Source organism: Mauremys mutica, chromosome 5 (assembly GCF_020497125.1).
Source record: "Mauremys mutica isolate MM-2020 ecotype Southern chromosome 5, ASM2049712v1, whole genome shotgun sequence".
In the NCBI taxonomy this organism is placed as follows: Eukaryota; Metazoa; Chordata; order Testudines; family Geoemydidae; genus Mauremys; species Mauremys mutica.
In genome coordinates, this window is record NC_059076.1 from 668056 (window position 1) to 682891 (window position 14836).

At 46.9% G+C, this 14836-nt stretch overlaps 1 protein-coding gene across 4 annotated transcripts in view; it reads left to right on the forward strand.

Annotated features, from left to right (window-relative positions):
* LOC123371349 (UDP-glucuronosyltransferase 2A2-like) overlaps window positions 1-14836 on the forward strand; it is a 60531-nt gene that overhangs the window by 16273 nt on the left and 29422 nt on the right. Inside the window, exon 1 of one of the 4 annotated variants that reach the window (XM_045018849.1) lies at window positions 5201-6138. The exons of 2 other annotated variants lie outside the window; for them this stretch is intronic. In XM_045018849.1, the coding sequence (XP_044874784.1) occupies window positions 5292-6138 (847 nt within the window). In that variant the 5' untranslated portion in view covers window positions 5201-5291. Of the gene's footprint in view, window positions 1-5200; window positions 6139-10658; window positions 11580-14836 lie in introns of those variants that run through there. One more of the 4 variants, XM_045018852.1, reaches the window with a different exon arrangement.

Here is a 14836-nt window from a genome sequence, read left to right on the forward strand (position 1 = left end):
CACAGATGCATCAAAACCTTAATATTCTCTGATATTACCCAAAACATCTTATGTTCTAAATATCTGCATTGCAGTGCATTCCATAGCTATCACAGTATGTTTGTTTGTTTTTTTTACTTTCATTTGTTTTTGTAATAGGTTGTTCTGTAGCTGGTATTAGCTTTTTCTGATTTTCTGAAAGAAAAAAATAACATTTTTCTACCCCTTTCGGGGTGGCAATGATTATTGCTTAAAAGATTCCTTTCTTTTACAAATACCCTTGCTGATTGCAGGCAAAACAGAGGAATTACCCCCATATTTTCCTGTGTTTTTGTTCCATAGGCAGGCCAGGTTTTAATGCCTTTTACTTTTTAAGGGTTTTGGGGAAATTATCCCACTGTTTAGTCATTAGATTAATGAGGTGGTGTACCTTAGTTTTTCTTCTTATATAGCAGACCAAGTTTGTAATGTTTTTCCTGCTGTGTTAAGCTTTAAGTTTATTCACAGCTAATAACTGAGGCTGTGGCTACACTTAGCGCTTCTAAGTGCTGCCGCGGCAGCGCTTTGAAGCGCTAAGTGTAGTCAAAGCGCCAGCGCTGGGAGAGAGCTCTCCCAGCGCTGTCCGTACTCCACCTCCCTGTGGGGAATAACGTACAGCGCTGGGAGCCGCGCTCCCAGCGCTGGGGCTTTGACCACACTGGCGCTTTGCAGCGCCGCAATTTGCAGCGCTGGAGAGGGTGTGTTTTCACACCCTGCTGCAGCGCTGCAAATTTGTAAGTGTAGCCAAGCCCTCAGAAGCATCATTACCATATTACCTTAAAGGATTTTTCCAAAAATCATACACACTATATGTTACAGGGGTACTTATTAACATTAAATTTATTTCAATGTTTAATATTAACAATAACATTAGCGTCAAATCTATTAAAGGGATCTTGTTATACCAGGCTTTTTATTTAGGCAATTTGTTTGCTGACCAGGTATGTCCTTTACTTGCAGCTTCTTCTGTGCTGGCAGTTCTCACCTTCCTTTATCAGTTAAGTAATTTGCATCAACACAGACTTGGCTTTTGGATTCAAAGCCATCAGCAGAGCTCAGAAACTCTGTCTTAAAAGGGACACAATCAACTTCCACCAGAGTTTTGATTTCTTTCCACTTTCAACTCCTGCTTACAAAACACACAGAGATCTGAAAAAGAAAACACAGGGCTTGGCTACACTTGCAAGTTGCAGCGCTGGTAGAGGCTTTCCAGCGCTGCAATTAGTAACCGTCCACACCTGCAAGGCACATCCAGCGCTGCAACTCCCTGGCTGCAGCGCTGGCTGTACACCTGGTCAGGTTGGGGTGTAGCGATTGCAGCGCTGGTGATCCAGCGCTGCTCATCAAGTGTGGACACACACCAGTGCTTTTATTGGCCTCCAGGGAATAAGGAGATATCCCAGAATGCTTTTAACTAAATTACTCTCTTTGTTTTGTTATGCAGCCTCTCTTTGTTTTGTTGTGAACTCTGATCGGAGCTCCGTTGAACTGCTTATCTAAAAAACAAACACTGATCACAGCAAACAGGAGCTATCTGTACCTGGCTGTGAACGATCAAATGAGAGGCAAGCAGGGAGTGAATGTTTGCTTGACAGAGAAACAGCGTTGGATGCAGGCTGTTTGCAATTAAGACTAAGGGTTCACGAACATTTCGTGATTTTTCAATCCAGGAAGCTAACACACAGTGTTGGCTCCAAAAATCCACTCTCTCTATCCTCCCCGCTCCCTGTCACAGTACACCACCCTCCACCCCCCTCTTTTGAAAAGCACGTTGTTGCCACTTGAATGCTGGGATAGCTGCCCATAATGCAGCACTCCCAACAGCGGGGCAAATGCTGCAAATGTGGCCACACACCAGCGCTGGTAGCTGTGAGTGTGGCCACACACCAGCACTGTTCCTGCACAGCTGCATGACCAGCGCTGCAACTTTCAAGTGTAGCCAAGCCCACAGTCTATGGCGGCTCTTTTTGGAGCCCTAATAGGATTTTAATTCAGTAGCATGTTTCATTTGCATTTCTTTTACCCCTTTGTACAATATACACTGCACATGTCCTAGGGAAAATGCACATTCCTTCTATACTATAACTTTTAAAACATTAGCCATATCAATTTTTACATAAGGTGTAACTGTTTATTTTGTTCTTACAGAGTTTTCATGTACCCTTATCAAGGTGACAGTCTGATTACACAGAGCCATTTTGAGGCTCAGTGTTTTTAACATTAATTCTTTTTGTTTTGTGCACATCACCTCTGCTGTTGCTTCAGAGGGGCACTGTCTTTTTAATTCTTCTACTACAGCTCTTATCTGCTATTTTGTTACAAAAACAAACAAAAAGAATCCAGAATCTTTTCCTATTCTTCTGATTTTGACTGCCCTGCTGCAGCCATGAGTTGGTCTTTATTTAAAAACATTTTAAATTTTGTAAAAGAATCAAGTTACCCCTTAAGGGTTAAATGCCAAATCCCAAAGCCAAACAACACTGATGACCTGTGTCTGGCAAAAGGTCTTGTCAGTTTTGCAACTCTGAATTAAAGAATTAAATGAATTTTTAGTGGCATTAAAAACAAAAACAATGTATCTTAAATCTACAAAACAGGAGTTTTACAAACCAGATGTGCTGGTTTAGATTCTCAGAACCTTACATATTTCCACAGACAAATAGATACACACATTTTCTTTTCCTTAACATTCCTTTTACACTGTTTTGTTTTTACATACCTGTACATAGATTACATTCTCTTTATACATTTGAGTTGATTACATTCCCTTTATACATATGGGGCAGTTAAGTTTCAATAGAACCTCCTCATGTTTTTTTAGTGAATTTGACTAAATTGTCCATAGTCAAATGATTTCAATCAAATAGTCTCTTTATTTGGATTATTTACAGGCATTGTTTTGGAAAAGGGCTCATTTTCCCTTCAGAATGGCTGCAAAGAAACCAAGAATTTTCTCTTTTTAACATGGTCCTTTTTAACATTTTCACAAAGTTTAACTGCTTAATTCTGTCCAGCCTCTGTAGAGTTAACTTTTCACTCTCTTTCCTTAAATCACTTGTTTATCTCCCAAAACGACACCTTTATGAACTCAAATTTAACTATTTTAAGTATTGTTCCAGGGGTTCATGCCTGCACTTACTGCTTTTCTTACTCCCGACACTATGCCCTTAGGGCTTCCAACCTGTTTTTCAGTTTCTATATCTGTTGCTTGCCAGCTTTTCTGGGCCCGATCTTGTTTTTTCCAATGAACCGTTTGTGAGTGATTTGTGGTCATTTCACAATTTTGAAAGAAATGTTTAAGGAAAGGGACCAGGAAGGGTGGGGGCTAGTTGAGGAGGCCCCCCCCCCCTTGCTGAATTGGTAGTGGAACACTAAAGAATCAGTTTCTGAGGCAGACAACAAAGGGGAACAGAACAAGGGGCTTTGTCCTTTTTACAATGAGATGGGAGTATGAAGGGAGTTGGGATTGATCTGGGGTTTGGAGAACGGGGTAAAGGGGAGCACTCGGTCTGGTGGTGGGAGAGGAGGCTTTTAATGAAGCTTTTAACTTATTATGTGAATATTTGAGAGAGGCGAGTTTTGATTTTGTCCGCCTACGATTTGCCTCTTCCCACCACTGCATGAAACAATTAACCTCTCCTTTAGCCAATTTAGTTTTAGGTTGGCCGAGTTTGTCTTTTAAGACATCCACTCGGTCTTTGTTCCAAGATTTTAACAGTGGCCACTGAGTTTTGGGATCCCTCTGAGTTAGCCTAGACCATTTTCCCAGAAATTTACAGGAGTCCGGACCCTTTTTACAAGAGTCCGGACCCTTCCTAAAATACATAAAATGAGCCGGCATTCGTTTAGGGAACTCTCCCGACTTAGACGTCTGGTTACCCATACAGGAGGACTTCACACACTAATCGCACAAGAAGGAAATTCGGGTTCGTCAGAGCGATGCCCAGTGCAACACACAAAAGGAGCCCACAGGCTACTGCCTCAATCGCCCTTGCTTTCACACCAAGGGTTTTACCCAAAGTGCATTGCGGCTGCGATTGTGCAGGTTCCACTTACTCAGACCGCGGGGACAGGAACCCCTTGGTCGGCTGATCCCCAGACGGAGATGGCACCCAGACTCAAACACTCTAGAGGGAGGCTGGATAGACACACAGACAGGACAGTCCTCAGTCCAGACAAAACACAGAAATAATTACCTGACCAGATTCCTGATGTAGATCCCAGGATAGCTACCAGAACAGAGTGGGAACCAACAGGTTCGATGGCGTAGACGTAACTGTGGTCGTGCGCCTTTCTGTTCTGGTGGAGGACCGCTCGGGCCAAATGCCCAGGTGCCGGCTGCCACGGTCGTCCTACAAAAACGGTCAGGAATCACACAGCACCAGTGAAGACGGTTGCCATCTCAGTGGGACCTCCAAATTGTCAAAGTTAGACTCAGGACTCTCAGTTTGTCAGACCACTCTGTTTTATTAGCACAGCGCTCTGCTAATAACATCCAGATAATGTGAGCCCCCATGCAAGACCCAAACAGTCTTATTTATACAGATAAAAGGGCGCGAACTACACAAAGGGACAAAGAGAGCAAAACTGTAACATTTACCTGGGGCACAGCATGCATCTCCTACTTCCTTACTAACTCTTATCGATCTAAGGCTAATACTTCACCAATCGCCCTTAAGCGGAGCAATTGTTCTACCTTAATGTCTGCTTTCCTGACACCTGGATCACAGCATTCTTTTCATTTCTACTTAAAGGCACATCCAGCATTCTTTAATTCATTATATTTCTTTAATATAATTCATTTCACTTTCACAAAAGCAAGCCCCTAACCTTACAGACTGGCTATAGTAGACATGCTGTCACTTTCCTGGCTTCCCTATCACAGCTCCTGTAGGATCTATCGCTGGAAAACGGTTACAGAAACCCACATGCTGCAATACAGTTGGCAATGCATTTCTTTCTTTCTCCTTAATGCTCTTTCTCCTGTAGTGAGGCAATATTATTTTTCTAGAGTCCTTCCTCTATCTGCTGGCTAGTTCTTTCTCTGCAGTAGGGGCAGTAGCAGTTAGTACGAAGAGCAGTGATTCATCCAGAGCAAGAATGACTGTTAGTGATTGCTCAACAGAGGGAGTGGTCTACCTCGAATCTTGTTTCCTGCTGTGGATTGAAGCAGGCAATTCATACGGTCTTATCCAGGACAGGATTATGTGCTAGCACAGATTGATTTTACTGCCAAGGTATTCCCTGTGCTCTGAGACAACTAAGGTTAATTAATGTTGGAAGTTTTAGAACATAATCTCCACCGTGGGCTGTCCTCTTGTGTACTGGCACCTGGATCGAAAGAAGTAGGCAAGCAAGCAAGCAGAGTGCAACAGCTTACAAGGAAACGCAGCCACATGATGTCGGGGAAGTATATTGCAGCACTCTTTTTGGTTCTGGGCTCTGGCTTGGGCTCAGGGTCCTGTGGGAAGGTGCTGGTCTGGCCAGCTGATAACAGTCACTGGCTCAATGTAAAGTCCATTTTAGAAGAGCTCGCAGACAGGGGCCATGAGGTGACTGTGCTGTTGTCTTCATCCTTCCTGGGCATAGATCCCACCAGACCTTCCCCTTTCAATTTTGAGGTGATCCCTGTGCCATTCACAAAGGAGGATATGGCGTCCCTGATGGAAGACTTTATCCACGTGTGGCTTTATGAACTGCCCAACTTTTCATACTGGGAGACCACTTCCAGGATGTGTAACTTAGTATCACAGCTGCTGTCTATGAACAAAGCAACTTGTGATTCGGTGGTGTGGAATGAGGAGCTGATGGAGATGCTGAGAGAGGCTGCCTTCGACATTCTCCTTGCAGATCCGTTAGTGCTGGGTGGGGAGCTAGTGGCAGAGAAGCTTGGTGTCCCATTTGTCTATACTTTCCGGTTCTCTATGGGGAACACAGTGGAGCGGCTGTGTGGGGGGCTTCCCGCCCCTCCTTCGTACGTGCCTGCCAGCATGGGCAGCCTGACGGACAGGATGTCCTTCATGGAGAGGATGAAAAACATGTTCTTTTATGCTCTTCAGGATGTTCTGTTTCACCAGGTTTTCTGCAGAGAATGGAATCAGTACTACAGCGATGTTTTAGGTAAGGCTGCTCTTGTTTGCCGTGATTGTGTCTTTACTGTGGGCTGCATTGTGCGAAAGGAAGCCTAGTCCAGTGGGGGAGGATTCCAGGCACCCAGCTTCAATTTCCTGGGCCGAGTCTAGACTGCAAGCTTTTGCCAGCATAGTGATGTCCATCAGGGCTGTGATCTCTGCCGGCACCTGTGCCGGTACTAGCCCCTAGCATAAACAAAGTTGTATCGGAAAAACTGCCCCTTTACTTGTATAGCTTGTTTTGCTGAGAGGGGCTGGAATAAGCTACACCGGAAGAGCCCAGTTTTGCTGGTATAAGCTGCAGTCCTCTAAGGAACACTTGCCAAGCTAGGATACTGGCTTAACACTCCTGGCCCAAGGCACTTCTGTATCAGTTTAACTGTGTCTGCACCAGGGGCTGTCCCGGCATAGGTATTTTGGTAAAAAATGACATCCCTAAACCGAAAAGGTCCATCAATACAAGAACTGCGTGGAGCCCACCCCTTCATCGCGCTGTGCTTAGTTCCCCAGCTGTACATCCTTGTGGCATTTCCAGCCTTGCCACTTCCCTTCACAGCTAGAAAGGGGAGTGAAGAAAAAGCCTTGGTCGCAGTGTCCGGCTGTGCCAACTTCCTGCTCTACATGGGGCAGCCGAGCAGGTGGGAGGCAGAGGAGAAAGGGAAAGACCCTCGGACACCCTGCTGGTTGAAACACCCAGCTTTTTCTCTCCCCTCCATGGATTATATCCCGGTAGAGGAAATTGGGGCCTAAAATCATTCCATCAGTTTCTTTTGGCATGATCCTAGAAAGCAGCACAACAAGTAACCACCAGGCCTTGTGGTGAAAGCACTGGACTGGGGATGCAAGAGATCTGGATTCTAGTCCCAGCTCTGCCACAGACTACCCATGTGACCTTGGGTACCTCACTTCACTTCTTCATGGCTCCATTTACTATGGGTCAAATAGTCCTTCCTCTCTCCCATCTGTTTGTCATCTCACCTGTTTCGAGGGCAAGCTTTCTTGCTGTGTGTTTGTACAGCTCCTAGCACAACGGGGCCAGATTTTCAATTGGGGCTTCTAGGTTGTATTGTGACATTAGTAATAATAAGGTGGCTCACAATAGGTATACCAGGAACCATTTTGAAAGCTGTTGGCTGTTTGCAGTGAATTGATCAAATGTTACACTCTGGGCTCTAGTTTCTATTTTTGAACTTTATTATAAGAATAACAAAATGAGGCCTGATTTCCAAAGGGGCTAAGCGTGTGCGGGTCCCCTTGACGTAAACAAAGCTGCCAGGGCTCATCAGTCAGGTCCTGACTAATCCACCTTTTCAAAGAATGTGTTTCAAATGGCCCCAATTAAGGTGTCATCAGGGCAAATACTGTAATGGAACAAGGGGTAGCTAGTTAGAAGTGCCTAGCGCTGTTGAAATGGAGACATCACCCAGTGAAGGTGCAGCATAGTGAGTTTCCTGAATGACAAGGGGTAGCTGTAGAGTTGTCACATTCATCTGGTTTTGTCTTTTGAGACTGTCATCTCTTTGGGAACCAGCCTGCTGTCCTGTGCGTCCGTACAGGACTTAGCCTATATCAGGGGCTACCGCCCTGCAAATAATGCTGCTGTGCAAAGAGGGAGAAGATGAATCATTCCCCATGTGAACCCGGATATAAAATGGAGTCATGCTGGTTTGCTTTCCCTGGTTTGATTGACCAACCTTGCTCACCGAAAAAAGAATTTAAACCCACTGATCTAAAGTCACTAGGTAGTTGGCTCTTTGTCTTATGTACAAAGAGTTTCGACTGTCTTTACAAAATAAAAAATCTAGACCAAAGGAGAGATTTTCAAAAGTGTGTAGGGATTTAGGAGCACAAGCACCATTGAGGGACTTAAGCTTCTAAATCCTTTGGGTGTTTTTTGAAACCCCTCCTATTATTTATTCAAATCGACTAGCTACTTTTCTAGATACTAATTTAATTTATTATGCTCATGGTAGTTGGCTGTTTATTCTGTGGTAGCTCCTGTGAACCACAATCAAGGCCCCTGTGCTAAGCCTTGTACAGATAAGTAACAGAAAAGATAAGCCCTGATTCAGAGCTCTTGTAATCTGGGTGTCAGACCTGATGTGAGAGGTGGACAAAACGGATACATGCTATTGAGAGGATGTGGGAACAATACATTGATGTGAGTTCAGCAGAGAAGCGAAATTGTCAGCTTGCCATATGCCAAGAGGTGCCAGACAGGAATGATTTGTTGGCATCATGGCAGAAGTAGTTAAAACTTGTTGGCGTTTGATTTTTATCAGAGTTTTATTAAATAAACTACAGGCAATATTATGAGGAATCCAGGCATTGACAATGTACCTGTGTAACCCCCGCACCTCCTGGGTGTGGTGTTCTGTCCCATGTAGTAGCACCGAGACCACTTGGAGAGATTGAGTCTGCTCTACAGCTTTAGCTAACAGCTGGGGCGGCTCCAGGCACCAGCACACCAAGCGCGTGCCTGGGTCGGAAAGCCGCGAGGGGAGGCCTGCCAGAAGCCATGAGGACGGCAGTCAGGTAGACTTTGGTGGCATGCCTGCGGGAGATCCGCCGGTCCCGCGGCTTCGGTGGCAATTTGGCGGCGGGTATGCCGAAGACACAGGACTGGTGGACCTCCCGCAGGCATGCCACCGAATCCACGTTACCAGCGGACCTCCCGCAGGCATGCAGCCGCAGGCATGCAGCCGAAGGCTGCCTGACTGCCATGCTTGGGGCAGCAAAATACATAGAGCCGCCCCTGCTAACAGCCATGTGACTTTTAGCTCATGCAGTAGAGGTTCGTGCATTTAGCTCCAGAGGTCCCCGGTTTGATCCTGCCTGATGACAACCGGGATCTGTCAGCATTACCCCTGCTCTGAGAACGGACACTTACATGAAACCCTCTACTCCCAAAGGCTTAACTGGTTGATCAAAAATGGCATTCCTCCAAGTGCAGAAGAGAACATTAAGCTGAGAGACCTGGCTCCTAACCAGTTTCCCTCTTAATGATAAAAGCAGGCTCTAATGTTCAAGGCTGTGTGTGTCATAGCTGTGCTATTATCTAAATGCACTAGCAGTATCGCACTTTGCAGTGTATGCAAAAACCTTTGGCCCTGACTGTGCCCTAGTGATGGAGTGGGATGAGGCCGAGGTAGAGGTGATGCGGTGTCCCATGGAAAGATAATACAGTGATCTGTGCCCCATCCTTCAGTTGCCTTCACGGCCACCTCCTCGGTTGCTCCCAGAGCTGGCACAGAGCTCCCTGTGGGGTCAGGGATCTGTGCGCACACAGGGCTGGGGGAGGGTGATTAGGATTGTCCCACCATCAGCCCTGCAGTTTCCCAGAGAGAGATAATCCTGTCCCCAGCTCTGTTATCATTCTGCCCCTCCCCCACTGTGTGAGTCCCCCACTTACAGGAGGGATCGTGGAGACATCTGTCTTTGGTGGGGTCCCTGTGATCCTGGCTCCATTGGGCCATGGCTAGGGAATGGCTCAGAGTCCCTCTGTGCAAGTGTGGAGGCGCAGGGCGTCCATGCAATTTGCCCAGGCCTCTTGCTGATTTGGTGAGATCCACGTGGCTCTTGGGGGATGGTGGGGTTAGTGGGATGCCCCATTCTGTGTGGGGCCGTCCCCCGTGGAGCATCTCAGGAGAACCCGCCCCCCCTTTACTTTGCCCTGGGGGTTTTCCCACAGGGGGAGGGGCAATCCGGCCCTATGTTTTGTGTGTAATAGGTGCTGGCCCGTGTGACACAGAGGCTCCGCTGCCGTGCCCCCACCACCACGGAGAAATTGGGAGCCAGTTTAAGCGCTTCACTTGGGTAGCAAGGGAAGCCACAGCAGCAGCCCATGTGGGCAAGAACTGTGAAACTCTGATGATCATAGAATCATAGGATTGGAAGGGACCTCAGGAGGTCATCTAGTCCAACCGCCTGCTCAAAGCAGGACCAATCCCCAGATTTTTACCCCAGTTCCCCAAATGGCCCCCTCAAGGATTGAACTCATAAGCCTGGGTTTAGCAGACCAATGCTCAAACCACTGAGCTATCCCTCCCTCTAAAGCTTCCTCTGCCTGCCTGTCTCCTGGAGTTCCTGCCACAATCCCCAGGGACCTCCTCCAGCACTACTCCTATCACCCAGCGCGGAGGCAGAAGCCAGGCGACATTCACATTCAGGACAAGTGTTCCCAAATACCGCAGACCCAAATGCATCTGTAAAACTATTCGTCAGCCAATCACAAATCATGAATAAGTTGGTGACAGTGAGTCATGATTGGTGGAAGAGAAACCAGTGATTACAGGGTCAAGTCCTGGTAATAAGGGTCTGCTCTAAAGCCCACGGCAATCATAGGAAAGACTCGCGTTGATGTAGTGAGCTTTGGACTGGGGCCATAGTTTGCAATTCAAAGATGACAATTTTCCTGCAGATCTGAAAATGCACATTGTGTAACAATAGCTGTCCAGCCGAGGGAGCAGGTTGTTTTCAATCCTGCAGGAGAATCCATCAGTTTCATTCCAGAAGGAGAATTCTAGGTGATCCAGAACAGGATTTGGTACTTGCTGAGTGTTTCCTCACATATGGTAATTTTGCATTGAAATGACCTTATATGAAGATTGCAACGTTCAAGATCCAGTCTTTGTGGGCTGTGCTTAGAAGTGTTTACACTGTGGACTATAGAACTGAACTTAGCTCCAGTGAGAGGTGCAGCCAGGATGTTGAAGAAGTGGCTTTTGCTGGTGCTGTGGGTTCACATGAGCCACTGGGGCTCAGGATCCTGTGGGAAGGTGCTGGTCTGGCCCACCGATGCCAGTCACTGGCTCAACATAAAACGGGTGCTGGAGGAACTCTCCCTTCGGGGCCACGATGTGACTGTGCTGGTGCCTTCAGCAAATTTGCTCATCGATTACAATGAGTCCTCTTCCCCATTTGACTTTGAAGTCCTGCCGGTGCCCTTTACCAAGGAGACCATGGTTGCCCAGTTGGAGGACTTCCTGCACCTGTGGATGTACGAGTTTCCCCATCTGTCCTACTGGGAGGGCCTGGTGAAAATGATGAATAGCGTGGAAGTCTTTCTCAACATGTCAAAGCAGACCTGTGACAGTGTGGTGCTGAACCCCAGGCTGATAGCAAAGCTCCGGCAAGCGGGGTTTGATATGCTAATCTCAGACCCTCTTTCTCCGGGCGGTGAGCTGATAGCAGAGTTGCTTGAAATCCCTTTTGTCTATACTTTCCGGTTCTCTGAAGGGAACACAGCGGAGCGGCTGTGTGGGGGGCTTCCAGCCCCTCCTTCGTACGTACCTGCCAGCACGGGGGGACTGACAGACAGGATGTCCTACATGGAGAGATTGCAAAATCTGCTCTTTTATGCTCTTCAGGATGTTCTGTTTCACCAGGTTTTGTGGAAAGAATGGAATCAGTACTACAGCGATGTTTTAGGTAAGGCTGCTCTTGTTTGCCGTGATTGTGTTTATACCATAACATCAAAAATGTAGGGCCGCAGTTTCCGAAAGGAAGTCTAGTCCAGTGGGTAGGGTGCTACTCTGGGACTCCGGACATGTTGGTTCAACTTCATGCTCTGCCACACATTTCCTGGATGACCTTGGGCAAGTCACATAAGGCTTGTCTGTAGATAAAAGTTGTACTGCTTTAGCTATACCATTGTAGCTATAATGGTACCGCCCCTGGACTGAGGAGGGACGTGTTAAGGTGTTTATAGCAGCATCGCCTCTTCCCATGTGGAAAGGGGAATACGTTATATGGGTATAAGGCACGTTTCAGTCAACATCACTGAGTCCTCGCTAGCGATTATACTGGTATAGCTATTTTGGTTTTTTTTTTTTAAAAACCTCAAACATATCTTGATGGAAATAGTTGTACTGGTTGAAAACAAACAAACACTAAAAACCTGTTTAGATAAGGCCTCCATCTCTCTGTGCCTCAGTTCCTTATCTGTATATGGGGATGCTAGTAGTGCATTACCTCACAGGGGTGTTTTCAGGAGAAATATATTAAACATTGTGATGTGCTGGTCAGATAAATACAGTCATAGGTTGGGTTAAACCTTGTTGAAACTGGTGGGTGTTTCAGTGCCCCCTCATTCCAGATAAATGTAAAAAATAAATAAATAGACAAACTTCTTCATGGAACCAGATAGCTGAACCAGTTAGGGGCGGCCACTGCCCAGAACAAAGTCACGTGGAAGGCTGGAGTAGGAGTTGTCATGTGACCCACAGCGTTCCTCTGTGATCTGATAACAGTCTTGGGGGCAGGGGATTTATTGGATTGGATTGCATCAGAGAAGCAGATTAACATACCGGAGAAGCTAGGAGAAAAGGAACAGAAAGCCAAGGAGACAGCTGAACAAGCACTGGGACTGGGAGAATGGCCCTTGGGGGGCGGGAAGAGCTTCTATAGGGAGCTTATTGAGCATCGTGCTGGCTGGAAGACACTGCCTCCTACTGTCTGATTCCTCCTGTGTGGAAGGAAACTGGACTTTGTGCACTCTTTACAAGTAAACAGGATTGCTTCACAGAGAGACCTGTCTCCGTTCTCAATTTCTCTTGCTAACAGAAACAACCCACAGGACTCTAAACTTTGGTTAACCCTTCAGGGCAAAAAATGGGATCCAGTTTTCAAGGAGAGAGCTTGTGAGTTGGCCTTTCTGTTGAACCAAGATGGAACAGATAATGGAAGTGCTCAGAGAAATCAAAGCTGGACAAAAGGAAGTATAACAAGACCTAAAACAAGTGGAGACTTTGCAAAAGGAATGAAAGCAGCATCCGGAGTCTTCCCAGAATAGCCTGAGGGACGACTTGCAGGCAGAGGTGAAATCTCTATTGGAGTGGCAACTACAAAGAGTCTGGAGTTGCAACACTGCCAGTTTGCAATAGTAAGACAGATCAGATCAGTAAGTCAGATTACCTGACTGCCATAGACCAGAAGGGTTTCCATGAATTACCGGAGACCAAAGAAAACTCTGGCTAATTTGGAACTTGCTAACAGAGATGAGCTGCAGAAGGATTTCAGGATCTGAGAAATCGCCTTGAAAAGAAAATCAAAGGGTCACAGACCACAGTGAAAGGCGGCCCCTAGATGAGCCAGCTGGAGGAGGTGGGGAAGACCAGACATTTAACAATAAATGCCAAGAAAAGGTCTCTTACAGATTCATTATGTGGATATTTCCTTTAAAGATGTGGCTCAGGTAAAGCAAATATTAAATGCAAACAAGTAGCTGAAGTAAAAGGTGCCTGTGTAGACAAGTAGCAGTTTCAGTTTGTCACATGCATAAACCGTGCCAGAGCCGAGTTATTTGTTGGCATCGTCATAGAGGTAGTTAAACCTGTGTGAGTTTGTGGGATGGGAATAGTTCTGAGAACACACCACAGACACAGCATTTGCCCACAGGCAAGGTAACGAGGAAGCCGGGTGTTTGCCAGCTACCTGCTCTGAGAATGGAAACTTCACCAGAAGGAGGGTTACGCCTTTCAACTCCCAAAGGTTAATTGATTGATCCAATAATGGCATTCCCCGAGTTGCTGAAGAGAACGCTAAGCAGAGAGGTCTGGTTCCTAACCAACTTCCCTCTGACTGATAAGAACAGATGCTCATGTTCGAGGCTGTGAGTGTGTGATGGCTGCTCTGTGGCCTGTATGCACTAGCAGTATCGCGCTGGGCATTGAATGCAACAAGCTCTGGCTCTGATTGTGCCCCAGTGATCCGTGAGTAGGGCAGGCTAGGCGGTAAGGGTGATGCAGAGTTTCCTGTGGGAAGATAATATAGTGATCCATGCGCTATCACCCAAGGATGGATCACGCTCTCCTCCTTGGAAAGAGGCCTCAGCTGCATCCACAGACACCTTCTCCACACATTGCATTACAACAGTTGTCCTGCAGAGGTAGCAGTGCCTTCTCCTGTAGGAGAATCCTAGGTGATCCACAACAGAGTTTGTACTTGCTGAGCCTGTCCCCACCCACATATGGTAATTTTGCACTGAAATGACCTTATATGAAGATTGCGACGTTCAAGATCCAGTCTTTGAGGACTGTTCTTAGAAGTGTTTACACTCTCGACTTTGGAACTGAACTTAGCTCCAGTGAGAGGTGCAGCCAGGATGTTGAAGTGGCTTTTGCTGGTGCTGTGGGTTCACATGAGCTGCTGGGGCTCAGGATCCTGTGGGAAGGTGCTGGTCTGGCCCACCGATGCCTGTCACTGGCTCAACATAAAACGGGTGCTGGAGGAACTCTCCCTTCGGGGCCATGATGTGACTGTGCTGGTGCCTTCAGCAAATTTGCTCATCGATTACAATGAGTCCTCTTCCCCATTTGACTTTGAGGTCCTGCCGGTGCCCTTTACCGAGGAGACCGTGGCGGCCCTGTTGGAGGACTTGCTGCACCTGTGGATGTATGAGCTTCCCCATCTGTCCTACTGGAAGGGCCTGGTGAAAATGATGAATAGCGTGGAAGTCTTTCACAAGATGTCGAAGCAGACCTGTGACAGTGTGGTGCTGAACCCCAGGCTGATAGCAAAGCTCCGTCAAGCGGGGTTTGATATGCTAATCTCAGACCCTCTTTCTCCGGGCGGTGAGCTGATAGCAGAGTTGCTTGAAATCCCTTTTGTCTATACTTTCCGATTCTCTGACGGGAACACAGCGGAGCGGCTGTGTGGGGGGCTTCCAGCCCCTCCTTCGTACGTAC